This window comes from Monodelphis domestica, chromosome 4 (genome assembly GCF_027887165.1).
Source record: "Monodelphis domestica isolate mMonDom1 chromosome 4, mMonDom1.pri, whole genome shotgun sequence".
Lineage (NCBI taxonomy): Eukaryota > Metazoa > Chordata > Mammalia > Didelphimorphia > Didelphidae > Monodelphis > Monodelphis domestica.
This window is the reverse complement of record NC_077230.1, coordinates 186,578,574-186,606,146: the sequence shown is the minus strand read 5'-3', so window position 1 is coordinate 186,606,146 and position 27,573 is coordinate 186,578,574. Positions and strand designations below refer to the sequence as shown.

The 27,573-nt window shown below is 36.3% G+C and overlaps 1 protein-coding gene across 2 annotated transcripts in view; it reads left to right on the top strand.

Moving 5' to 3' along the window:
- The window catches only part of CHN1 (chimerin 1), a 275,820-nt gene that overhangs the window by 95,146 nt on the left and 153,101 nt on the right, over positions 1 to 27,573 (top strand). For both annotated transcript variants that reach the window (XM_007494411.3, XM_056794021.1), the window contains 2 exons: positions 4,351 to 4,382; positions 7,277 to 7,390. In XM_007494411.3, the coding sequence (XP_007494473.1) occupies positions 4,351 to 4,382; positions 7,277 to 7,390 (146 nt within the window). The remainder of the gene's footprint in view (positions 1 to 4,350; positions 4,383 to 7,276; positions 7,391 to 27,573) is intronic.

The window sequence follows — 27,573 nt, the reverse complement described above, 5'->3', positions numbered from 1 at the left end:
CCGAGAAGAAGAAACTAGGGCAGGGTGTTAGTGTGTGTGTCTTTCTCCTCAGGGCCTACATTAAAGCTATTTCTCTCACCCCCATGGGAATCCATGCTTTCTGACAGACCCTCTATTTGGCTACCTTTTGCTTGAAGTGAAATCATACTTGAAAAATGCAGAACCAAAGACAGTTTGGCTTTGGAAGATGATTTTAGGTTTCCAAAGAAAAAGTAGTATATTTTTAAGCCTTTTAGAAGAAGCTTTTTATGGTCTTTGAGGGAGCCACAAACCAGTGGTAGATTAAAATATTCAGGTGGATCTCTAAAGGCTGTGGTATTCCCTCCTTAATGTTTTTCACAGACTGTTCTATTAACTGTCTCTCCAGACATTCTCCCTAATCAGGACCTTCAGGATCAGTACCTACTCCTCACTCTTCAAAAACTCAGTCCTGTAGAGAAATGAAATTTAATTGTATTGCACAAAAGTCTAGGGAACCATACTGTCAAGTCTATGTACTTCTATTGTTTGGAGAAAAAAATGGATTACCTTTTTTTTTAATTCTATGAATTAATCAGTCAGGCAACAAAACTTTGATGTTTTGGTTTATTTTTACTAATTTTTAAATTCAAAATTCTCTCCTTCCCTCCAGTTTCTCCCTGACTCATTGAGCAGGCAAACACTATGATAGCTGTTATAAATATGAAATAATGAAAAACATATTTTTATATTATCCATGTTATAAAAAAGCAAGAAAAATGAAGAAACCAACAAACATTTGCTAAGCATCTGCTATTTACTGTTCAGTGACCTAATCACTGTGGATACAAAGAAAGGGAAAACAAATACCTACCCTCAAGAAGCTTCTGTTCTAATCAGTTGTTGACACTAGTATAGAGAACATGAAATTACATTTATCAGATATTACAGTATTTTATCATATAATATTTTAAGCCCAGAATTAAGAGGAAGACAAAAGAATATAAATTCCTGAATGGACCTAGCAGTTCAAGATCTGAGCTTTTGTTTATTTATTTATTTTGCTTTTGAAAGCTTAAGTGAATATCGTCCAGTGCTATTTGGCTTCCAGATGCAGCCTTACCTCACTTCCAAGTTTCCTACATCTAAAAATAGCTCAGACAGATGTGGCTATTGAGAAAACTGGCTTATTTATTTACAGCCAGTGTTAAGAGGAGGGAGATAATGGAATAGGGCCAAATCAGGTGAACCTTACCTTGGAAGGACTATAAATAGCCTGACTGCAACCTCAGCAGGCAGCAGAAGATAAATGAACTGGTAAGGTAACCAGACATCTTGGGTTTTCTTGGACAATATCAAAACTTAATGGCCTTTGGGCAGGTGCCCCAGGAAAAATCCAAGATATGTAGGGCTTTCCCCACTAGGAACTAAGAGAAGCTTCCAATGATTATGTGAAGTGCTTAATTATTTATGGATTAAGATATCAAGGATAAACATAGGAGGCTACTTTTGGGATTTTTTCTTAATACAAACTATGAGAAGACAGTTAACAACTAGCCATGGCACTCCAATAGTTTGTCATTGGCACTGAACTTCAGCATCCTGCTTATAATGGAAAATTACTCTTTTACAACTGGTTTTGCAGTTGAGGAATATTTGAGGTGAGAACTCCTCACCTCTCCCTGTCCTCATTGCATAGGGGTCAGGAAACTTCTCTGTAGGAGACTCCTCAGTCCTCTCTTTGGCTAACTTATCTGTGATGTTCATTTGGGGCATTGGTGAATTTATTGGATGCTATATCCCGAGTTCTTCTATTTGACACTTACAGTTCTTTACAACCTGGCCTCTTTTATCCTTTTAGGATTTTTACAAATGTGAAATCTATGATTCATTCATATTAGCTTACTTGCTATTCTTTACACATGATGCTCATCCCTACTTATCTCCTGTCTCCAGGTATTGCATGGTTATCTCTCATTTCTGAAATACTTTCCTTCCTAACTTCTACTTTGATAATTTCAGATTCTACATGTCTTAAAAAGGAACTCATTATCTTCTTTTTAAAACACAACCTTCTTCTTAACTGTCCTCTTAGGATCTCTGGCTTTATTTAAGACTCAGCACAAATACCACTACCCCCCCTTTTCTCTATGCTACCCCCACCCTCTCTCACTACCTTTCCTCCCATTTCCTTCTCATCTCTTCTCCTTCCCCATCTCAGTATGTGCATACATGTATTTATCTTTTATGTGCCAATTTATGTGTCTTAGAATATACTGTAAGTTCCTTGGACACAGAGACTTTGCATCCCAATAGCCTAGCATGATATCTGGCACATACTGAATGATAAATCTCAGCATTACATCCCACAGAATGATTGTTAATTGAACTGAAATGACAGTTAATTGAAGAGGAAACTTAGTGGAAAAGTAGTACAAAGGGAGAGGGTGACAGGAGTAAGAAAGGACAATATTAGAAGATATTTGTAGGCCACCTATGATGTTCCAATCATCAAATGCAATAATTTCACTAGGATTATAGGAAGCATAGAACTGGAAGGGATTAGTGATTTTCTAGTCATTTTATCAAAGAAGAAACTGAGGAAAGATCAGAAAATTATGACACAGCTAAGATGTAGCTGAATGGCATGGAGGGTTTCTCAGTCATCCTTAACTTTTCTGTGACATGTTGCCACTTTTTTCTTCCCAATGCTCTCTTCTTCCTTAATTTCCATGACATCTATGACCTCCATACCTTCTCTTCATTCTCCTTTGACATCTCTGAGTGCTTCTTAGTTATCGTTACTATTACTCAGTACAATTCAAAACAATACAATAAACATTTATTGAGTGTTTACTGTGTGCCAGAGAGGGCTCTTCTCTCAGAACATTGAGCATGGGCATCCCTGAAGTCTCTAACTTAGATTCTATTCTCTTTGCTCTTGTCCTTGGCAATTTCATTCACTGTAAAGGCTTCATTATTATATCTACACAGAATGTTCCCAAATCTGGTCTCTTGCTTTGATCTCACATGCAAATTCTAGATTCATATTTCTAAATACTTGCTATTAAGTTCCCCCTTCAGCATTTCCCATTTCTTATTTCTAAAATGGGAATTTATAGTCTTCCCTCCAAACCTGACCTTCTTCTAAGCTTCCCAATTTTTATTGGTAGCCTTATTCAATTTTAGACACACAAGTTCAAAACCTGAGTCATTCTTGACTCTTCTCCTTCTGTCATCCTTTACATATAGTCATTTGTGAAATCCTGACATTTTGCTTACGAAAATATCTCTCCTATTCATTTCCTCCATTTCACTTTCACCAACATATTCTCTTCTTCAGTTCTTTTTTTTCTTCAATAGCCTCTTAAGTCATTTCCAAGGCTCTAAGCCCCTCTCTGTCAAATTGTTCAAAGGCAACTGCCAACACACTTTCCCTAATGCACTAGTCTAACTAATCATGCTAGTTCCCTTTATGAAGTATGGATTGACTCACCATTGCTTACCAAATAAATAATTTAGCAGTCCCTAAGTTGTTCCTATTCTCCCTATCCAGTCTTTTCCCCAAGAACTTCCTTTTGTGCTCTCTTTACTCCAGTCAAACAATCTGCTTTTTGGGATCTGCTTTTGTATTTCATGCTGCCTTTTTAGGTGCCATGCCCAATGGTTTGCACATAGTGGGGAATTTTTTTTTAAAATATATTTTATTTGATCATTTCCCAGCATTATTCGTTAAAGACATAGATCATTTTCTTTTCCTCCCCCCCACCCCCCATAGCCGACGCGTAAGTCCACTGGGCATTAGATGTTTTCTTGATTTGAACCCATTGCTTTGTTGATAGTATTTGCATTAGAGTGTTCATTTAAAGTCTATCCTCTGTCATGTCCCCTCAACCTCTGTATTCAGGCAGTTGCTTTTTCTCGGTGTTTCCACTCCCATAGTTTATCCTTTGCTTATGAATGGTGTTTTTTTTCTCCTGGATCCCTGAAAGTTGTTCAGGGACATTACACCGCCCCTAATGGAGAAGTCCATTATGTTCGATTATACAGTGGGGAATTTTTAAAAGTTAGTTGAGTTATTATTATATTGAGTGGAATAGTGGACAAAGCAAATATCCAAAGTGTAGGAATATGAGCATGGAGAGATGAAAAGGAAGAAAAACATGGAGAGACTGTCATTAATGTTCCACAAATTAGCATTTCATGTATAGTGATTTATTAATTTTCATCCTTTGGATAAAGTACCATAATTTCATAAAATTCATATTTATCTTTGTTTACATGCAGGACATGTGTTGTATATAAATGAAAATGTTCATATATGTGTATAATATATTTGCTATGTTCTTCTGATCTTAAAAGAATGAGATCTTTTTTCTTCTTTTTTAATAGGTAGAAAACAGACCAAAATATTATGGAAGAGAGTAAGTATCTATTGCTACATAACATTTTATTGGTGGTGTGAATTTAGAGTAGAGAAAGGTAGTACAAATGAAAAAATAACCTAAAGTGGTTAGTGGTTTTTTCCCCAATCACAAATTCAATAGACAAACTTATTAAATGGCTATTAGTGGCAGGCACTGTGCTAAACATTGGGGATGCAATTAATTAAAAGAAAGACAACTCTTGCCCTCAACAGCTTGCAATCTAAAAAAGGAAACAATATACAAAAGGAGACAGGTGAGGGGGCATCTTGTTCTGTGGAGCTGCAACCACACAGGGCAGCAGATACAAAGTGGAGGGATCTGAGAGTCCAGTTTCTGAGAGAAGTTTGGTACTTTGCCCTTCATCCCTCCACTCAGAGGAGAGAGAATCCTGAGAGAATCAATCAAGGCTTGAGTTAGCAGCATAGTAGAGTTTAGGAGTGATTAATTTACCCTGAGAAGGAGATCTTGTTCCCTGATGTTAAAACTAGGCAGGGCAGCAGATGCAACGTGGAGTTTAACATTTTTAAAATGTTGTCTACTCAACTTTACATTGGAGTCTGTCTGCTTTCTTGGGTTCATTTTGTGTAACCTAAAAATATGTAAGATGTAATTAAATATTAATATTCTAGACTGATGCTAAATTCTACCAACAGAAAACATTATACCTCATTGCTTTTAGAGACAACAGAGTTTTTTTTTGTTGTTTGTTTGTTTTGTACAGCACTTTGGACAAGCAGACAAGTGGCCAATTTGGCTCAGGTTGAGAAATGAATGTAGTTAAATAACTCACCAGTGTGAGGAGTCAGAGCAGTCATTCATTCTGTTCTCTCAGCTACTGTGACCACTACGAGTTGCATCACATTGTACTGCTGTCACATATAAACTGAACAGGGCTAGTTCCTTGAGTAAAGCTCTGTAGAGAGAGGTTTAGTTTCACTTCACTGAAGCGGTGTGGTTATGTGAATAAAGAAAAGGGGCAGACAGTAAAGGTGCTCTGACAGTACAATAAAGAAACCTTTGTGACCAACTGGATATGGCAAGGGCAGGGAGAGATGTGGACAGTGAAGAACAAGGAAGAGTTAAGGATGTTCCATGTTTGCGAAACTGGACAACTAGAATGGTAATGTTGGTAGACTTTAATGGAAATAGGAAGTTTGGAGGAGAGGTCAGTTTAGTGAGTAAGATAAGTTGCATTTTGAACCTGAGATGTTGAATTTGAGATATCAATGGTATATCTATATGGCTAGCGTTTAAAAGATGAAAAGTTGGAGGTAGCTAGATGGCTTAGTGGATAGAGCACCAGGCCTGGAGACAGAAGGTCCTGGGTTCAAATCTAGCCACAGATACTTCCTAGCTGAACCATCCTGGGCCTAGCTCTTACCTCTCTTTCACCTTGGATCCAACTTAGAATTGATTCTAAGGCAGAAGGTAAAGGTTTCAAAAAAAGATAGTAAGATGGAGTTGATAGAGCAAATGAAAGTTTGGAGTTTAGAAAAGGAGTTAGGATGTATATTTAGATTTTTGAGTCATCTTCACAGAAATAATAATTGAACCTATGGGAACTGATCAGGTCATTAAGAGTTTAGAAAGAACAGCAAGCTCATGACAGAGACTTGGAGGACATTCACACTTACTAAACAGGGAATGACAAATGATCCAATAAATGACACCAAAAAGGAACAGTTAGACAGGTAGACTCAGAACCAAGGAAGAATAGTATAGTAGAGATTAAGGGAAGAGAGAGTATCCAGCAGGGGGAGGAGGTCTGCAGTATAACATTTAGCTACAGTTACTTCAAGGGGGATCACTGAGAAAAATCTATTTGCAATAGTCACTTAGATTATTTGAAAACCTTGTAGAGAACCATTTCAATTCAGTGGTAGAGTTAGAAGCCAGATTATACAGGGTTGAGAAATGAGTAGAAAATAAGGAAAAGGAGACAAGTCTAGATGACTCTGGGATTTTGACTGTAAAAGGGAGAAGAAATTTAGGTTATCTTTAAAAGATAGTGAGATCAAGCAAAGCATTTGACAATCAATCAATAAGCATAAAGTAAATGTACTATCTACCAGAGACTATGCTAAATGCTGGAAATACAAAGGAGGACAAAAGAATAGTCCCTGAGTAGGAGGGATCTATATTCTAATGGGGAAACATTTTATTCAGTGGGGTAATGGGAAATCAAAGAACTAAGAATCTTTTCCTTTTTTAATTTGTTTCTTCCTTATAATATTATGTATGTACCTACTGTGTGTGTATAGAAGGTATGCTATTTATGTTCCTTTTTTGTCTTTTTTTTCTATGTTAATCAAAGATGGTTCTAGGAGAGAGAATGAAGGCAAATGTTAGAGCATTTGGCTTGGAAATCAACCAAATAATGTAGATTATTGAACAATCATGTCCATTAAGGGCAACTGTCAGGGTTCTGGCAAGTGGCCAACCAACTCCTGCTCTAGAGTTTGGATCACAGCCATTAGTGTGGAAGAAGGAAGTTGGGCATATTTCTGTATCTCTAAAAAATGTCAGTAGGGTCTATAGAATATAGAGAAAGCAAAATGCAAGTATTCTAAAGAGAGAATGTGTATAACTTTCCTTAAATAAATACATTGAGTTAGTGGTTATTAAATAAATATGAGGGCTAGTCTAGTGCTATTTTGACCACACATAATCAATCTGGCCAGGCTCCAAGTAGAGAATAAAATGAGCATGGTAAATGCCATGGTTCCTCACTAATAAAAGAGAAGTGATTTTGGAGGGATAACGATCTAGGGGTGGGTGAGCATTTTTTTGTGTGATTATTTCTATGTTTTGTTTTAAAATTTTAAAAAAGGTGAGGAAGCATATGATTTCTGGATTTCCTTATTGCTGCTCAGTTTAACTTTCTTCCTCAGGTTTCATGGTATGATCTCCAGAGAGGCAGCAGACCAGCTCCTGAGCATGGCTGAGGGAAGTTATCTTATTCGTGAGAGTCAGCGTCAGCTAGGAACCTACACATTGGCATTAAGGTTGGTCATGGACCTGTAATCATAAGTATTGCATTTGTAACCATCTTAATTGAGGGTTTTATATTTTAAAAGCATAGAGCATATAATTTAATATGTTCTTGTTTTTCTTATGCCTTAATTACCATTTTAATTGCTTCAGGGGGCTCAAAAAAGTCTTATGAATAACACTAAACTTTGAGTTTGAGAATTAGAAATTTCTAAAACAAATTTTTATTTTATGAGGTTTTCTTCCTTTTTATATTCCTATCTCTCCCATACCTAACACTATGGCCATTTTAATATATATATTTTTTTAATTAAAAAAAATCTGTGACACTAATACAATTTGTCTTTTGATTTGGGCAGTATTTGTTGGGAGATGTCACCTACCAATTACTAACTATGCTTGGCAGACTTTCTTAGCCCAAAGAAATCAGGCACAGAGTAATTATTTCCATTAACCCTCATGTCTCCAATTATAGGAAATAGTTGAAATGATCGCTTAGTATCTTGGATATTTTTTTGCTAAGAAAGAATTGAGAATAGCAGTTTCCCATAAAACATTGTGAGCAGTGAACCAAGGCCCAGAAAAATGACACAGGCCTAGAATGCTTCTAAGATGATTGCTTTCCTTTTCACTTTACCAGATTCCCACTCCACCAGTTAGCTCCAATGTTTTCTGCTTCTTTGAGTCAATAAACGCTTTAAGATATAATACAAATCCAAATGATGTATTAAGTTTGAATGTACATTGTTAATTTACCTAAATGCCCTACTCTGTTAGATAAAAATTTAGGGAATGAGATTTAAATCCTGGAATTCACATAAATTTGTATTTCATGTTTAACATAATGTAAATAGGCATTTTGATTATACTAGTTAATTATACTTTTAATTTTAATTCAGTTGTGTTAGAAGATTACTACACTGGGAGTCAAAGCTTCCCACTGCTTCATTGTGTGATCTTGGGCAAGTTACTTGGAATCTCTGGAATTCCATCTCCTTTGTGTGTAACATGTTTGTATGTTGTCTCTTCTATTAGAATGTAAGTTCCTTGAAGGCAGGGACTTTCATTTCTTCTCACTTGTGTCCCCAGCACTTAGCATAATGCATGGTACATGATAAGTGCTTTAAAAAATGCTTGTTGATTGATCTATGAGATAGAACTAGGTAATCTCCAAGACCATTTCCACTTCTTATGTTCTAGAAATCTAAATACCAACACCTCAATACATCAAGGGTCTAAGATTTCGTCATTTTATTACCCTGGTGCTTCATGACTGCAAAGGAGATCCCCTTGTCAATAGACCCCATTTCTGACAGCACTGTCCAAAATGCAAAAGCCTAGTGGCTTGTTTTCTGCTTGGTGTTGATTGTTGGAGGACCAGATTCACTTAGGGCAAAGAGTCTTATTCATCAGTTGGGTGGGTAGTCAGTGGTCAGTTTGGGGGACCATACTAACTCTCCTAAATCATTCATTAAGGCATAGTGCAGATTCTAAATGAATTTTACAAAAACTCAGTTGAATAAGTACCTACCTTGCTCAAGAATAAATAGGCAGAAAAAAGGAGTTCCTCACAAGACTACATATCACATACTAAGAAGAATTTTATTGACCTATTCTTTTAGTGCCAGAAGAGGGCTATCTCCCTCTTGTCACCTACCCCATCCCCACAACTGAGCTGAAAGGAAAAAGTTCCTTTATCACTTTCCCACTCCACCTTCTTCACTCCTCTAGTGTTTTCTTTACCTCTTTCTCCCGTTCTACATGTCCATTCTAATAGGGACTTGTTCGTAGCTAGGTCTCTAATTCTTACTAAGAAATTTCCTGATCATGATTTAAGGTGTGATCCTTAAGTCAGGGTCATTATTTTTTTCCTGGCAAAACACTAAATATATCTATAAGTCATTTGTGTCTGCTGCCAAAGAGGGAGGAAACAGGTCTAGTGGAAAAAGGAAGAAGGAATAAGGAAGAGTGAGGTTTAAAGGTTCACTAAAAATAAGACATTTTCTGATAGCAGGACTTTAGTTGTGTGCTGTGCTGAGCAGACAATCCTGGGGTCAACTGTAGCTCTGTTCAAACATGAGTCTGAAGCTCAATTTCTCAGCTCATACTCGGTAACAGCATAGTTGTTGTTTTTGTTGTTGCTTTCCTGGCATTGATAGATATATTAAATACCACTTTATATTTTAATAAGAAAATTTTTATGAACGAGAAGCCTTCAAGGCAAAAGAAAGGTACTTGGACTAGTGGAGATCATTTTGGATGGAAGTCACCTCTTCTCATTGTTAAAATGGCACCCTGTGTTTATTCACTTCACCTATTCATAAGACCAGTTTTCCCTTAGCGTCAAGAGCATGGTTAAAATGGTAGAGCTGTTGATACAATCTCCAATTCCCTGTACTTGGTTCCACCTTCTTGGATTGTCCACAGGTTTTTATTGCTCACTCTATTCACTTTGACCTACTTAATCAAAGTGTATGTTTGGAGAATGGGTGGAGAGATGCCTAGATGAGTGGATATGTTTTCAATTTATAGGACTGAGGCAACAAAAATCTCCTTTGTTTTGCAAAATCACCATAAAAACCAAGGAAGGAAAAAGACTAGAATGAGGCAAGGGTAGAGACAGTGAATATGTCTTATAACAAATTTCATTCTTAATTCCATAAAGCATTTTCCTTGCCTTAAAGTTATGAGATAGTATGTTAACTATCATGGAGTCACTGAGAGCATGGAGTAAAATTTGATTGATATGATACCTCTTAATCTTATCTGATACCTTTCTATTTTTTAATAGATAAGCTTCTTCATAATTATTTTATTTCTGCTTTTATTTTGATTTTATTTACTATATATGCCATCTTTGGTAAGCAATCTCTCTAGTTTATAGCACCAAGGATGTAGAAAGCCATCATTACAATGCATAACTAAGAGCTGAAAATAGGTAAAAAGATACATATATATATATATATGCATATATATGAAGGTATATTATTCTTTAAGGAAATGATAAATATAAATCTATAAAGGAAACTATAAATCCAAGGGTATTGGAAGTCTGCAGATAATTCTTTATCTGTGTACCAGAGTAAAAAGTTTGCTAGATTTAGAATCAGGAGATCTGAGTCCAAATCCCAACTCTGCCAGTTATTACCTATGTGACTATGGGATATGCCATCTTTGCCTTTTTTGAGCCTTAATCTTTTCATCAATAAAGTGAGGAGATTGTATTAGGGTGCCTGGAGGTGGCTCAGTGACAAATAGGCATGAACTTAGGAAGAGCTGAGTTCCTTAGAGACTTACCATATGGTTTTGAACAAGTCATTTATTTAATGTTTGCCTCATTTTCCTCACCTGTAAAATAAGAATCATAATATCCCCTACCTTCCATGGTTATTGCAAAGTTAAAATGAAATAATATGTATAAAGAGTTTTGCAAAACTTAAATTGCTATAAAAATACTAGCTATTATTATATAAATATTACCTTTTATCTTTTAATTCCCATCCAAATTTGAAGTAAATTGTAATTTTTGTCTAATTGTAAGTCTTATTGTAAGTAAAACCAAGTTTCCTCATTTTTGAATAAAAGGAACTTGAAATTGATTTCTTGCCATTTTCATTTTTGTGTCTTCATAAGGACAGTTAACTTAATAAAACAATAGAGTGATGGTTACAAAGATTTTAGGGACCTATTTATTCTTTGTTGTGGACCAGTTCCCCTTGGTGTCTTATACTTTGTAGTTGCTTAATAAATGCTATGGAATTAATAAATATGCTTCATAAATTATAGATATTTGTTGAATTGAATTGGACTTACTCATTGAAAGACAGACTTAAGAAATATAGCTCTGAACACGGTACGAAAGCAAAGAATATTTCCTTCCAAAACAGCAACTTTAAATAATCTGAGTACCCCTCATTGTATTGTGGAGCTGATGTTAGACTCATAAAGATTATAATAGGGGAACATAAGGTCTAGAAAATTTTGGGTACATGCTTGGCAGTGGACTATGCATCTGTCATCCAAGAATCAATCAAAGTGCTTGTGGAGAGAAGTTCATCTCAAGATGGTTGGCTGCCAAGTGATGGATGACCTTTTAGTTAATGTGACTCACAAGAAACAACCAAGAAGAAATGGAGGGGCTCTAGTGTGTATGGATCAAGGAAATCTTCACAAAAATCAAATTAAAAATCCTCTGAAGTATGAGATTCAAATGCCTCTCATCTAATTTTTAGGTTTGTCATAGATTGACAACTTTGAAAAATGAAATGTGTGACAAGTTAAGTTAAATGTTTGAATTATTTAAATCTGAAAAACTTAGCATGACTAGGTAATAAGGCAATGAGTATTACTTCTCTCAGGAGATGAATTAGTCAAGAAAAAGGAATCCTGGTAAGCTTCTTATCTCATAAGAAAACCTCTTATCCAGAAGGACTATTCTTTTCTGAAGCAAAGGTTGGATTCCTAGATGAATATTATCTGGGAAAGTAAATGGACTAGTGGATAGAATATAAGACTTTATTTAGAATCAGCAAGACTGGAGGCTAATCTTGCTTCAGATAACTACTAGTTGGGTGATGCTAGACAAATTACCATCTCTGCCAGCCTCAGTTTCTTCATCTGTGAAATTTAAAAATGATAATACTAATCCTGCAGGATTGTTGTGAGAATCAAATCAGCTAATATATATGAAGTGCTTTGTAAATCATAGAGCTCTATATAAATGCTAGCTATTATTACTATTTATCACTCTCCTGAATCAGAATCCACCAGCCAGTCTGTCTTTGTAATCACAATTCATTCAAAAGATTTTTTTGGTCAATTTTAGCTTATATCTGAAAAATTAATGTGAGTATTCTGCTCTGGGTCATCTCTGAATACAAAGGTTACTCATGAGAATTTGAAGACTTGTAAGCAATATATTTAACCTTCTAGGGGGTGTGCCTCTACTCCATCCCAGTGAGAACAAGCAAATGAAGGAATCTTAGCTGTACAGGAAGGCCTTGCTATATTCCTGTCCATCATAAAGATAGAATCCATTCAGGGTAATCTTCCACCAACTTCCCATTATATATAGTACCCCATCATGGTCTAGACATGCTCTCAAGTTTTCAAGAGTAGTAAGTCTCTTCAAACCAGAAAGAGTTGGAGTACAGTTTCTAATGCTTTTCCTCTCATCTGGAGAGCAGCCTACCTAAGTTAGAAGAGATCCATTATCAGTTGGGCTCAAAGTGATGAATTTGTAAGGATAGCAACCTTTTAACATCATCTGCTAAGTTTCAGAGGGGATGTAATTTAAGTCATTGAAAAAAGCACGTACATTGCCAGAATAATAATCCTTAAAGTAAGTGTTCCACATAGAGCAGATCTGCCTTTGACTACCTAAGAATTTTGTTATAGGAAATGCCATTTTTTAAAGAATATTTTCCATGGTAACATGGTTCATGATTTACTCCCAGTTTCCCTCCTCCTTTCCAGAGTTAACAAGCAATTCCACTGAGTTTTACATGTATCATTGTTCAAAATCTATTTCCATGTTATTCATATCCGCAGTAAAGTGATCTTTTAACACCAAAACCCTAATCGTATCCATATCGAACTACATAATCGATCATATATTTTTCTTCTGCATTCCTATTCCCACAGTTCTTTCTCTGGATGTGGATAGCTTTCTTTCTCATAAATTCCTTTGGATTGTCATCAAGCATTGCACTGCTACTATTAGAAAAGTCTGTTACATTTGATTGTGCCACAGTGTATCAGTCTCTGTGTACAAGGTTCTCTTGGTTCTGCTTCTCTCACTCTGCATCAATTCTTGGAGGTCATTCCAGTTCATATAGAAATCCCCCAGTTCATCATTCCTTTCAGCACAATGGGATTCTATCACCATCACATACCACGATATATTCAGCCATTCCCCAATCGATGGATAATCCCTCACTTTCCGATTTTTTGCCACCACAAAGAGCATGGCTATAAATATTTTTGTACAAGTCTTTTTCCTTATTATCTCTTTGGGGTACAAACCCAGCAGTGATATGGCTGGATCAAAGGGCAGGCAATCTTTAAAGCTATTTGGGCATAATTCTAAATTGCCCTCCAGAATGGTTGGACCAATTCACAACTCCACCAGCAGTGTATTATTAGTGTCCTAATTTTGCCGTGTCCCCTCCAACATTTATCACTTTCCTTTGCTGCCATATTGGCCAGTCTTCTAGGTGTGAGGTGGTCCCTCAGAGTTGTTTTTATTTGCAGGAAATGCCATTCTTATCTTTAGTCTCTGATTGCCTGTATCCTTGTCCTTTTTGTTTAAAATTATATTATTTAGGGCTGGGGGGGTGGATGGCAAGGACTGGTAAATTGTCCTTATAAATGACTACACAGATTCATTTCTTAATTGGGGCAGGGTCATTTATTTAAAGCTGGAAAGGACATTCAAGGTCATCAAATCCAATGCCCCCTTTTTTTATAGATTAGGAAACTGAGGTTTAAAGGTGTTAAATGACTTACTGGAAGTCATAAAGCCCAGTAAGAATCAAAGACAGGATTTGAATCCTGATCTTCGTAACTCCAAGTCCAGTACTTTTTTATACCATGGCTTGTGAATGTGTGTGTATGTTTGTTTCACTTTCCTCCTAAAATATTATTAAAACTCATTGATTTGTGCTTTGCTCCTTTCATACCTCAGGTGGTATTCTTCTTCTTTGTGTATATTGTTTCTCCTAGTGGAATAGAAAGTCCTTGGGGGCAGACATTATTTCATTTCTGTCTTAGGATCCCTAACACCAAGCAGTGTATGTACACTGTATATTATAGATGCTTGGTAAATGTTTATTGAAATAATTTTGAGAAAGAAAGCAGTGCAGCATGGGAAACAATGACTAAGGGATTTTAAAGGTGCCTTTTAATATAAAAAGGAGAAATTACCTGTGAAGAAAGATAAAAGATAAATATGGGAGAAAAACTACTATTATATTCATGTATCACCTTCTGTTAGATATTGTGATCAGAAAGCTATAAGAGATAACTGATGCTGTTCCTTTTACTAAGCTAGAGATTTTTGATAATGTCAGGTGAAATCATGACTTCAGAGAACCAATGGTAAAGCATGCCTCCTGGCTCTTGGCAGAGAGATTATGGACTACAAGTGCAAAAATCACCATACATTTTCCTACATGGCTAATGTGGGGTTTTTTGTTTTGTTTTTTTGATTGTATTTATTCATTATAAGGAAAGGCTTCTGGAAGTGAGGGAAATAAAAGAGAACTAATAGAGATAAAAAAGACATCATCAGCAAAACAAAAGAACTTCCTGAGGGAATACAAACAGTGATTTTGTTACTACCTTATTAAAATTAATATACACATTTTATTTATTTTTTATTTTCCACATAAGTTTTCCAAAGTCATATGATCCATATTGTCTCTCTCCCTTCCTTCTTCCCTCCCCTCTCCCAGAGCTGACAAGCAATTCAATCTGAGTTTTACATGAATATACACATTTTTAAATAAATACATATATACTTATACATGTGTATATTTTATGTATATGTATTACAAATAAACAGTCTTCTATTTTCAATGACAGAATACCATACAAGTAATTTTAAATAATGTAAGTAATTACAGAAAATAACATGAATCAACCCATATTGTACTTTTCCAATTTTTAAAAACAGATTCAGCCAAAACCTTGCTTGAGTTGTGTATATGGTTATAGACTATATTAATAGAGAGTCTGGAGTGGATTCAAAGGAAAGGTTCTCTTTTTTAAAGGCCAAAGACTAGGAAAAGCTAGATGGCTCAGTGGATAGAGAGCCAGGCCAAGAGACAGGAGGTTCTAGGTTCAAATCTGGCCTCAGACACTTCCTAGTTGTATGACTCTGGGCAAGTCACTTAAACCCCATTGCCTAGCCTTTACTGCTCTTCTGCCTTGGAACCAATACACAGTATTGATTCTAAGACAGAAGGTAAGAGTTAAAAAAAAAGTCAAGGACTGAAGCTTTGTAAAACTTGCTTTGTATGTGGTCCCCCCCCCATAATAATTGTTCCTAAACTTAATTTTATAAATTATTCTTCTCATTTTTTAAAAAGATTTGGTCATTGTTAGAGATTAAATGTAAAATTAAATTTCCAAAAACAAAACAAAACAAAATCCTATGGCTAAAAATGATTTATGACTTTGCCAACATGTTTAAAAAGAGCCTTTACTCATAGACTTCATCACTGTTTGTCAGACACTTCAACAATTACAAGTGGTGGCCAGGTTTCCACAGTTTTTGACTGTGGATTTGAGAATTAAAGAAATTATCCATTATTTTGGCAAAATCTCACACCTTTCCTCCTGAATCATTTGTGTGTTTTGTTTTGCCACATTATTCAGATAATTGCATGATTTTTCCCCTGTTGGTTGTGGGGACCTGAATATATGACTTAAAAAATTTTAATAGGATCATTGACCTCCAATCAACTTTAGAGGCATCATTTCTCTCTATGCTGAAATATGTCTATTAATTGAAGGAGAATATAACTCCAATTTTGCCAACTCCAGAGACATTTCCACTGAATCTGATTCATTTTAGTTTCTTGAAACTGGGGGAAGAACAAAGTGACATCTGTGCATGAGACTCAATAATACCCAAATCCTGTCTTCAGATATTCTAGGCAGGTTTGGCACATTGCAAAAAATGTCTTACACCCACAGAGTCTGGAACTTATCCCAATAATTTCTTGGTGAACCAGACCATTTTAGTTTGCATTAATTGTATTACCCCAAAGATTAAAGATGAGTTGGATTTTAGGGAGGTGGTGATAGAAACCAGATAACAAAGATCATTTAGTCTCCCCTCTTTCTTTTACACAAAGCTGCCAGATTTATTCCACTTAATAAATTCTGATCTTTGACTTTAGGGATGAAAAAGTTCTTAGTGATCAACAATGCCAATTCCCTCATTTAAAAGATAAGGAAACTGAAATCAAGATTGGGGGTAAAATATGACTTATCTAAGGTCACACAGTAATCGCTAGAACAGGATTCAAATCTATGACCTTTTTGCTCCAAACCCAGCATTCTTTTCATTGTATAACAATGCCTCTCTAGAAATGTTGCTCTTCAGCTCTTCAGTGAGTTGTGTCTGACTCTTTGCATTCCCATTTGGGGTTTTCATGCCAAAGATACTAAAGTGGTTTGCCATTTCCTTTTCCAGCTTGTTTTGCAGATGAGAAAACTGAGGCAAACAGGGTTAAGTGACTCACCCAGAACCTTATAGCTAGTAAATATCTGAGGTTGAATTTGTACTTAGGGGAGTCTTCCTGATTTCAAGTTCAGTGCTCTATCTACTTATTGTGTTACCTACCTGCCCACAGAAGTACTATTTGTGTAAATCTAACCAATGATCCTGGGGGAGGGGGGGGGAACAAATAACTAGCAACAAATAATTGCTTATTAAATAAATGGTAGCCCAAGAAGAAAAAAATTTTAAGGAAGATAAAACAACTCTTCCCTACTTTCTCTTCATTTCCCAATTCATTTCATGTGCCTATACATATATATGTGTGTGTGTGTGTGTGTGTGTGTGTGTGTGTGTGTGTGTAGCTTCTAAAGGGTGTTCACAAAAGCCTATCAAAAGCAACTTTACTATTTTCCCAATCTATAACTAGATTTATCTCTAAATTAGAATCTGAAATGGTCATAATTTTCAATTCACTCTAACAAGCTTTAATTCAGTGCCTACCATATGCCAGGCGTGTTTTGCCTTGGAGATACACAGACAAAGATGAAATAAATATTCCCTGCCTGCAAGGAGCTTACATGACTACAGGGAGTTTTGCTCTATGCTTTGGAAGTTGAATGATTCTTCAGTTTTTTAATCTTTCATTCCTCAGCACAATTTTCATTTAATACTAATTTTGTCTGTTCAAAATGCCATTCCTTCTGTTCACTAATGTGCACATATTGGGAGAAATTCAAAGCAGAAGGTAGAGACCAAAAAAAGATATCCCAGTGATTTTTTTAAAGGAAAAGTAGATGGGACAAAATGTTTCACCACCATTATAATTTATTTCAAAAAGCTTTGCTGCATAAACTCAGGTTCAAGTGGTCATTGGAGGTACTCACCGTACTAACAATCAGTAGATCTAGGAAATTTTGTAACAAAATACTTGGTTCTATTGTTGGTGAAAATCGGTAATAGCCTTTTCAAGAGAGTTGGAATTTGAGTTGAGTTGGTTTTAACATAGCATATAAGACATATTAGTTTCTCATAATAGTAAGAAAATTTCCTTAGTGTCTGCACTCATCATCAGTGTATTACTGTCCAGGCATGATGGTGAGTATACAGCTAATTGTTAATATTTTTTTCTCCTTTTTCCTCCAAATGTTGTGCCATCATCAAACATCTTATTAATGGATATACTAAGTTTTTAAATGTAACTAGCAGAGAGTAATTCCAAAGAAGGAATGATCTAATGATAATATAATTATTAACAATTATACAAAGACATGTAACTTTAAGGATTAGTCCATTTTTGTTATGTAAATACCTATTCCCTTCATTACTTTATTTTTTCTATTTAGTAAATGGTCTTAAGATGGTTGATATGGCTCCAAAATTCACAGCCCTGTGATGCTTCATGATGAAACTCTCTGAACTAAGATAGATTGGGTTTTGTTTTCCAAGAATCAGGTTAACAACAGTCTAGCACTCAAAGCCTTTCCAGCTTGGTAGGTCCTACTGGGTTTGTGTCTCTGGTATTGTCTTTGAGAACCCAGAGTTTCTTCTATGGCCACTATGAGGCTTCGAAGTAGGGCTTCAGGGACAATAGGGTTAATATTTGACAAAGATCAGAACACTGGATTGGCTCTGTGTTAAACATTCTCTACCCATCAATGTTTTATTTACCTGACAGGTGTTATTTTTACTAAGGGATGTTTGCATACTGAAACAATGTTTGTTGAGCATGGCAAAGTAATGATCATAGTCAGACATAAGGCAATCATGGAAATTTTTAATAGTAAGAGTAGCTAGCATTTCTATTGTGCCTACTATGTGCTGGTCACTGTGCTAAGTACTTTACAAATATTATTTCATTTTTTCCTCACAACAATTTGGAAGTATATGCTTTTATTATCCCCATATTTTAATTAAGGAAATGGAATCAAAGGCTAAATGACTCACCCAATATTATATAGTTGGTTAATGTCTGAGGCCAATTTTGAACTCGGGTCTTCCTTATTCCAGACCTGGCATTCTATCCACTGCATTGCCAAATTTGGCAGCAATTATAAATTTGATAGTCTATAATAAGGTAGGGCAACTAGAAACTGGCATTTTGCAATAACAGAGGAAAAACAGTGGCCCTTGAATCAGGAAGTCCTGAGTTTGAATCAAAATTTAAACACTAGCTGTGTGATCCTAGGCAAGTCACTGTACCCTGGTGGCCTTGGTTTCTTCATCTGTATGATGAGTTAGAGAAAGAAATGGCAAAACCATTCTCATATCTTTGCCAAGAAAACTCCAGTTGGTTCATGAAGAGTTGGACACAACTAAAATGACTGAACAACAAGAAAGAATTTTAAGGCATGCTGTTCTGTAGCTGAATTTATAACTCAATTTATACATCCTTAAGTTTTGGAATGGAAATTTAACTGAGTAAGGTGTACCTTTAAGAATATAGTCTAATCTTTGTAGGCTCCATGAATAAAAGAGCATGTCTTATAGATCTCTGTGTAGTGCTGTGCATACATAGCAAACCCACTCCACCACTAAGGTGTTGAATGTAATTAGACTTTTAAATCTCTGGAGCAACCTTGGTGCACAGGTTTGGAATCTTTGACTCTATAAACTCTCCTTTAAATCCCATATGGCTAACCATTTGCCAAAACTTGTTGATTGTTATGCATTAACCTCTCCTGTTAGTCATTCTCTACTCTAATCAAACTGGTTTTCTTCTGTCTTTCTTTGTATCCCCAGCACTTAGCACAGTAAATGCCACATAGTAGGCAATTAATAAATGCTTATTAACTGACTGATGGATGGTCTTCAAAGAGGGTATTCCATATCTAGTCTCCATATGAGTGGTGCTTGGTGTTTGGAATGTTCTTTCTCCTAACCTGTGCTGCTTCATAGAATCTCTAACTTCCTTCAAAACTCTTCTCAGCTGACACCTCCTACATGAAGCTGTTCTTAATCCCACCCACCCCTTCCTCCACTTAGGAGCATTATCTCCTTCACTAAATTACCTTGTATTACTTGGTTTTTGTCTTCTCTTTACTTAATTTGGGTCCATATCGTAACCTTCCTTCCCTCTCACTTTCAGGTCACCATAAGCTCCTTGAAGACAGTTTTTTTTTTAACATCATATCCTAGCACATAGTAGGTCTGTAATAAATGTTTACTGAACAGAAGTTTTTAGTCATTACTAATGCGTCAAAATCCATTATAGCAAGGAGATAAAATGCATTGTAATGTAACATAACCTAGTTAGATGTTTTTAAAGATTGAAAACTAGCAACTCCAAATTCTGAAAGGCATTTGGTTGATGACTTTTAAGGTCAAGTACTGACAGAGCTCCTGGTTCAAGAAAAAGAATTCTTGGATAGGATTATAGTAAGAGAACCTTCACATCGCAGTGGTGGTTCTGTCTTGTTTTAAAGCAAAATGTGGCTGAAAGCTTTTTCTTTTCATATTTTAGAGGAAGAATCAAAAGGAAATGGGGCAAGATTGTGCTAGTGGTAGGCGTAGAAATGGAATGGTACTCTGTGTTCTTTCAAGCTACTGCAGAAGGCTTCGTTGGTGTGAGTTACCATGGTTTCATTCCATTCCCTATAAGCTGTCTTTTTCTCTGTCTGAAATAGATGGAAAATAAGGTTCTGCTGCATTATTTTTCAAAATGTTTTCTTCCCATAGTTGTGAACATTAGTCACCTGTTTTGTCTACGTATCTACATGGAAGAGGAAGTAATGCTGTAAAGGACAGAGAATTTAATGTCCCAATTGTAGCATATTGAGATTCAACCTTCAATTCAATCTGCAGATATTAAGCATCTGCCATTTGCCAGGTGCTGCGGATGCAAAGACAAATAAGGAAGCACTCTCTCTGTCCTTAAGGAGCATATAATCTTTTTGCCTAGGTGAGGGAGTGAGAAAGCATATTATTCATAGATAAATGAGTACAAAATGTATAGAAGCATAAGAGGAGGAGGAAGGAAGATCATTGAACATTTTTGGAATCAGGAAAGGCTTCATGTAGGAGATGGTGTTAGAACTGAACCTTGAAAGGAATAAAACATTACAACAGGATAGGAAAGAATCCAGGCTTGAGAAGCAACTTAAGCAAGAACAGAGAGGTGTATGGGTGGCCATGCTTTGTCCTGTTTGGAAAACACATGGAGGTCACCTTTGCCAGAACACAGAGTACATGAAGAATTGTTGGAATATGTCCAGAAAGAAAAGAGATTGTGAAGGGATTTTAAAAGTTAAAAAGAGGAATTGATGTTTTAGCTTGTAACACACACTCATACATGAATGGATATCTCTTCTTTTTATCTATCTATCTGTCTGTCTGTCTGTCTATCTGTCTGTCTGTCTCACTGATGGACCAGTGGAATGGTGGATGGGAATAAGGGACCTAGTTTTAGGTTTGCAAAAACCAGGTTTGGATCCAAGAACCTTAAAAGGAGTCTGATCCCCAAAGAAAGGGTAATAGAACTTTTTTCACCCTCTCTTATTTTTTCCCTGAAGAATTTTGGAGGGAAAACAGTTAAATGAAATTCAGGCATAGCTTATATCTAGAATATTCCCTAAAAGGAATGAACAGAATCTTTCTTCAAGAAAAGATATCCAATGTACAAAGTAGATATTGGGTATAGGACAACCCTTTACTTCTTCCACTACAAAAAAATATTCAAAAATAAACACGAATAATCTTCATTAACAAATACTTAAAACAAGAAACACTGAGCCATCATTCCTCTAATATTCTCCTGAAATGGAAAGACAACTTTGTAGGATTGCTAAACAGATATTTTAGTTTCACTTCAGGAATGTGCCATTTGAGAAATTTAGAAGGTTCAAACCTGCTGGTCAGCCAGGACATGACTTAGACTTTCTTATTCCATATTATTCCATCCAGTTGGAGCATTTTCCTAGAAGTGATTATGTTTTTCTGAAGTGGTGTTATTGCAGAAAGGACTTCCCTGCTTGGCAATAATCACCAACTCAGGGACCAAGGATCTCTTAAAGTCATAAGGTGCATCTTTAGACTGTGTCTGCTTTCCCTTAGGCTTCAGCAAGGGTAGAAAAGGGATTTCTCTCCCTTCCTCCAGTGGCAGCCATAGTGACCCACAGCTCCATTATATGGAGTACAGGGCAGTCAGCATGTGCTTGCTCTAGTCTGTGTTTCTTTCCCTGAGCTCAGTTTGGATATAATGTCTCAAATCACTTAATGCTGAAACCAGCAGTTGTTCAAAGCTCTGTTAATGACTTTGCGATTTCTCTGGTATTCTCTCTAAAAGCCCAGCTTTTCCTTGAAAAACATCAATAGATAGCTTTCTACAATTGATCTTTACTAGATGGCTGTAGTAGACTGAACAGAAGGTATACTTGAGCAAGTTCCACATAGGGTGGTAATGGCCAGGCAATGAGAATATTTTTAGGGACTGTAGTTTTTAAAAAATCCTAGGAAATTGTTTGGTTACTGTTGCCCACAGAAAATCACCTGATAAGAGCAGCCAATAAATTGATGGAGCTATAATTGAAACTAGTAGTTTTTCTTCTTGACAATAAACTCAGTAGTACCTTTGATGAGATATCTATATAGCACTGCAGAATAGAAGAACCCCAAAAGCTGTGAGGGGTATATAAAGTATGAAGAGTTTAAAGTAGACAAGCAGTACAAAGAGAAAAGCAAAAGCATATCTTCATCCAGAAAAGAAATAGAATACTGGTGCAAAGAAGACCAATTAAAAAAACAGAGAGTGGCACAAACTAAAGGTAGTGTTTGTCCTCCACCTACTTGAGCTGTGGGCCACCAGAGAGGAAGTTCAGGATTTAACATATGTGCTGGAAACTTTAGAGGAGGTGCTGCTGCTCCTAGAAATCATGATGGCTATATGCCATAGCTATGGGGGTGGGGATGGGGGTGGTAGAAGTAATGGAAATGGTTAGCCATATGTTCATGGCCCTCTATTTCCCAGCAGAGACATCCAAACCAAGACAACTACACTATGAGTAGAAAGCCCCACATGAGCAACTATAACTAGGATTTCAGAGACCAAGGAAATAAACAATAGTGGCTCCCAAAATGAAACAAATCAAAAACAAAAACAGTCTAAGAGCCTTCACTTGTTGTAGTAGGGTCAATTTTGGTGTCAGAAGCCATGGAGTCAACATTATTTCCAATAGTGGTATTGAATTATCAGTTAAAAACAAATTGATACATATTTCTTAGAAAACAGTAAATAAAAATGGGGAAACTATGCCTACAAAAATAGAATTGTGCCTTCTCTGCTTAATTCTACCTAATTTAAGAGGTCTTTACCAGATACTATTACACATTCTTTTCTTTTTTCCTTTTTGTTCTTCCTACTTTTTGGAATTCATTCCTTCTTATCAATCTCCTCTCACACTCCTGCCCCCCCCCCCCAAGAAATTTACACTGTATCAAGATGAGGAGCAATGGCTTTGGAATAGCAGATCCCTTAGCTATTACTGACTTGCTACATGTATGACCTTGGGCAAGTAACTTAATTGCTCTGGACCACAATTTTCTCATCTGCAAAATGATGCCAGTTAGACTAGGTGGCCCCTGCTGTCCATGGTAATAGGGACTAGACCTGTGATTGACTTACCTGTTTTGACACAGCTAGTTACACACTAGCTGACAATGTAAATCCAAGTCTTTCTGTTTCTTAAGTCAACTCTCTATCCACTGTGCCATCCTGCTTCTGTTATCCAATCCCTGTCTGGATCTATACTGCTGAAAACCTTAAGATTCTGTGATTCCCTGAATCTATTTCAGGTGGAATATTTTTAAAGTCGAATTCATTAACCTGAGCATAATCTCCTAGACAAGAACAATAGGGACCATTCTGTTTAAGATTCTGCTTGTCTTAGGATTATTAAGGTACTTTTCATGATTCTATAAAAAAAATTTCTAAAGTACATGTGTTTATGCAGTGCTTCTAGCTATTAATGTGAAAACTCTATAAAAGAACTAATGATCTCACTGTCAGACCCCAATTTCTTCATATCATTCTTTTTCCTAATTATAATTGAATTAAGATATATCTTCTGAATATAATTTTTTCCTCTGGTGATAGCAAATATTTAGCAGTTCTCTCATCATCAGGAACAAATAGGCATTTATGCTGCAAGCCAGATTTTCCTAATAAAAGAGAAGACGCTTTTCTTTTGGAACATTTTACTATTAAGACAGTGTGACAGAAAAAGCATTACTAAAGAAGGTGATTATTTTCTTAATTCCATGATGCTCAGACTTTTTCATCTTTTAAACACATGGTTTTTAACAAATGTCCATGTTTCTTATCACCATGCTAGAGACAGAGACAGAGAGATGGAGAGAGGGAGAGACAGAGACAGACAGACAGAGAGACAGACAGAGACAGAGAGGGGGAACAGGAAGGAATTGGAGGAGTGGGGAGCATTTCTATACATGATCATAGAAACATATTGAATATTGTCATTATGGGATGTCCACCAATGAATAATAACAGTATCCTATGATCACAATAAGGATAATTTAAAAATCCAGAATGATAGACATAGAGCTTACATTTGAGGATTATTGAAAAACAGAAAATGTTACCTATATACAAAATGCCACAGGCATGAGTTTGAAGCAATACCATCACCATGTGGATCCATTTTAGGATTCCATGTTAAAGTTGAAGTAGAGGTTATCCAGATACTTATTTACTTGAAAATGGGTAGAGTAAATATACAAGAGTGTGTGCCATTCTCAAAAAGTGTATATAGCACTGATGGGGAACATTTGTTTCCTTTGCTCATAGAAGAATGGTGAGTTGAATTTCTTAAATTATATGCTGTAATATGTGAACATTTCAGTTCTCGTGACAAATAAACATAGTGGTTACTGACATAAGCATTTACATTATTGAAATATCCAAACACTCCCAACAGTTCTAAACATACTGATTAGCCGTCCTACTTCCTCTCACTGTCACTTTAATTCAAATCAACAAATATAAAATGTCTACTGTGTTCAGAGCTCTGTGCTAAGCACTGGGGGAGGCATAAAGTCTAGAGAAGATATTCTTTTTTTTTGTAATCAAAACAGTAACATTTACATACTGTTTCTCAGTTCACAAAGTACTTCATATATATTACATAATCTAATTTGCCTATAGCGAAGCTAGATATGACACAGCCAAATGAATATAGCCACGATCACCAACTTATTTACCAGTACCCCACTGTTAAAAAAAAAATACAAGGGCATGTGAGAAAACTTGAGACCTAACAAGGCACACTACAGATATATTCCCAAGACAAGTATCTTAATGCACTATTACTTAATGCACTATTATAGTGCATTATAATATTATAGTGCAAAGACAAAACCTTTACCTCCACAGGCTCTGAAGCCTGAAAGGGAATTTAAAGACCTTCTAATCCTAGATGGTCCTGGCCAAGAATCCCCCCAACAATATTGCTCACAAGAGAGAGAAGGGAATAAACATTTATATGGTGCCTACTATGTGCTGGACACTCTGCCAAGGACTTCACAAATACATGTATTATCTCATTTCTTCCTCAAAACAGCCTTACAAGATAGGTGCTATAATTATTCCAATTTTATAGTCAGAGAAGCAGAGGCAAATAGAGGTTAAGTGACTTGCTTAGGGTCATACAGCTAATAAATATCTAAGGCTGGATTTCTGACTCCAAGCCTAATAATCTATTCACTAAGCCACATGTCTGCCTTTAAGTGACCATCTAGTTTTTTCTTAATGAACTCAAGCGATAAAGGACCCACCATATTCTGAGGCATGTAGTTCCACTTTCAGATGGCTCTAATTTTTAGGAAGTTTTTCCATAGTCTAAACCTTTTTCTCTGAAACTTTCTCCTCTACTCCCCCTACTCATTGCATCTAGTTGTGGCTTCCAAAACCAAGCAGAACAGATCTAATCCATCTTCCACATGACATCCTTTAACATATATGAAGGTAACTATCGTAGCTATCATATTCCTATAACCATTTTATTGATTGGGCTAAATAAATATCTCCAGTTCCTTCAATATTTCACATGTCACATTCCTCTCTTTATGAGTCTCTTTCTTTTTTATATTCAACCATTTATTTGTGTTTAAGTGCATTGTTTAAATGTGAGTCAGTAAACATTTACAAAGTGCCTACCATGTGCCAGGCATTTTGCTGAGAGGTGAGGATACAAAGAAATGAAAAAGGTAATTCCTGCTCTCAAGGAGCTTCCTGTTTACTGGGAAGCCAACGTGCATGCAACTATGTACTAATGAGCTATATACAAGATAAACTGGAAATAATCAACAGAGGGAAGGAACTAGCATTAAGGGGGATTTTGTGTGTCTTTATGCATATATTCTTAGGTGAACCAGTGTTCTCATCAGTATGGGAATCCTTGCCAGCAGAACAGATTGCAAACTCCACCCTACCCACACATACACCTTCTCTTATATAGAGAATCCCAAAGTACTAAAAACTCTATTCTTTTGTTATTTTTTCGTGTGTGTGTGTGTGTGTGTGTGTGTGTGTGTGTGTGTGTATGTGTGTGTGTGTGTGTGTGTGTGTGTGTGTGTAGGGGGGATACTTAGTTTGTCCATTGACCATCCCTCATTTCACCAGATAACTGAAACATTTCCTTTTTAAGTCATACATGTCTGTGGTAATGCCTTTGAATATTCTTCCTGTACACAAGATGCCACAAATTGCTTCTGGCTCAGTTCAGTTTATACAAATAAATAGCAGTTTCTTTCATGGCAGAATTAATAATAATAGCTAGCCTTTATATACAGTACTTTAAGCTTTGCAAAATACAAGAATTATCTATGAATTGTTCGAAGATCAGAGCAGGAAGCAAATATTCATGGAAGTCTGCAGCTACAGAAATATAGTGCCTTGGAGACATTTTTCCAAGCCAGAATCTTCATGCTACATATGCCTCTCTAAGGACAATTCTTTCTATCCTCTTTTAAAGGGCTTCTTCTGATTTTTTTTTTCTGGGAGACATTGTTACGTTGCCCCAGTGGGGCCTTTTCTTGGGTCATCTGTCTTTTCTCCCAGTTTTCTGAGCTACTGACATCTTGGTTACTTCCTAGTGATTTTTTCCTCCTAGTTCCAATAAGTCTTTCCTTTGTTTCCATTTCAGTTTTCTGATTAAACTACCCTGTCTTTTATGAGTCCAGTAGAGCAGTTTCCTTACCTGAATTCTTTGGCTCCTTCCCCAGACTGAAATGCCTACCCTATGGTTCTTGTCATCTTGCTGAGTGAGTATCCCTCTTTGCTCCTGGTTCCATCTGCTGCTGTTATAGGCAGTGGTGTTAGCTTTTTGACTTTGCTTCCACTCTTATTTGTGACTCTTCTATAAGCTCCAGATTGTTGTCAGCTGACAGAGTTTCCAAAAACTTGGTCAAAAGTTAAAATAAATGTTTGTAGCCAGAGAGAACTTTTAGTTTGATCCTGAAAAGGATTCCTAAGTCAGGTGATTTTACTTTAAGGCCAAATACCTAAAAACCTGTTATATATTAATTCCTACTGAAAGTTGAGTTGCCAGGCCCAACTGATCATAGAGTCATTCATTCATTCTTTTTCTGCCCAGACCTTAATGGATACTGTGAATGTATTTATGCCCTGCTCCTTCCTCTGGCAGCCTTTCCTTCGAGCTTTGTGATATATAAAGCATCACCCACAGCAATACTCTGGTTTCAGTCTTATGCAACTGCTTTGAACTGCAGTACTTTATACATAAAAGGAACCACAGGAAACCACTTGTTATTCAGCAGACCATTCTCTTATTTAAATGTTACTGAAGGGGACCAACATGGATTCCTTTGCTACATTTGCCAATTCCTACTCTAAAAGTAATGTCAGCAGCTCTGACACAAAGCACAGCTCTTAGTCTCAGGGTAACCCTTGGCACCCTGTGAATAAACCCAATCTTGGTTTCTTGGGTTTTTCATCAC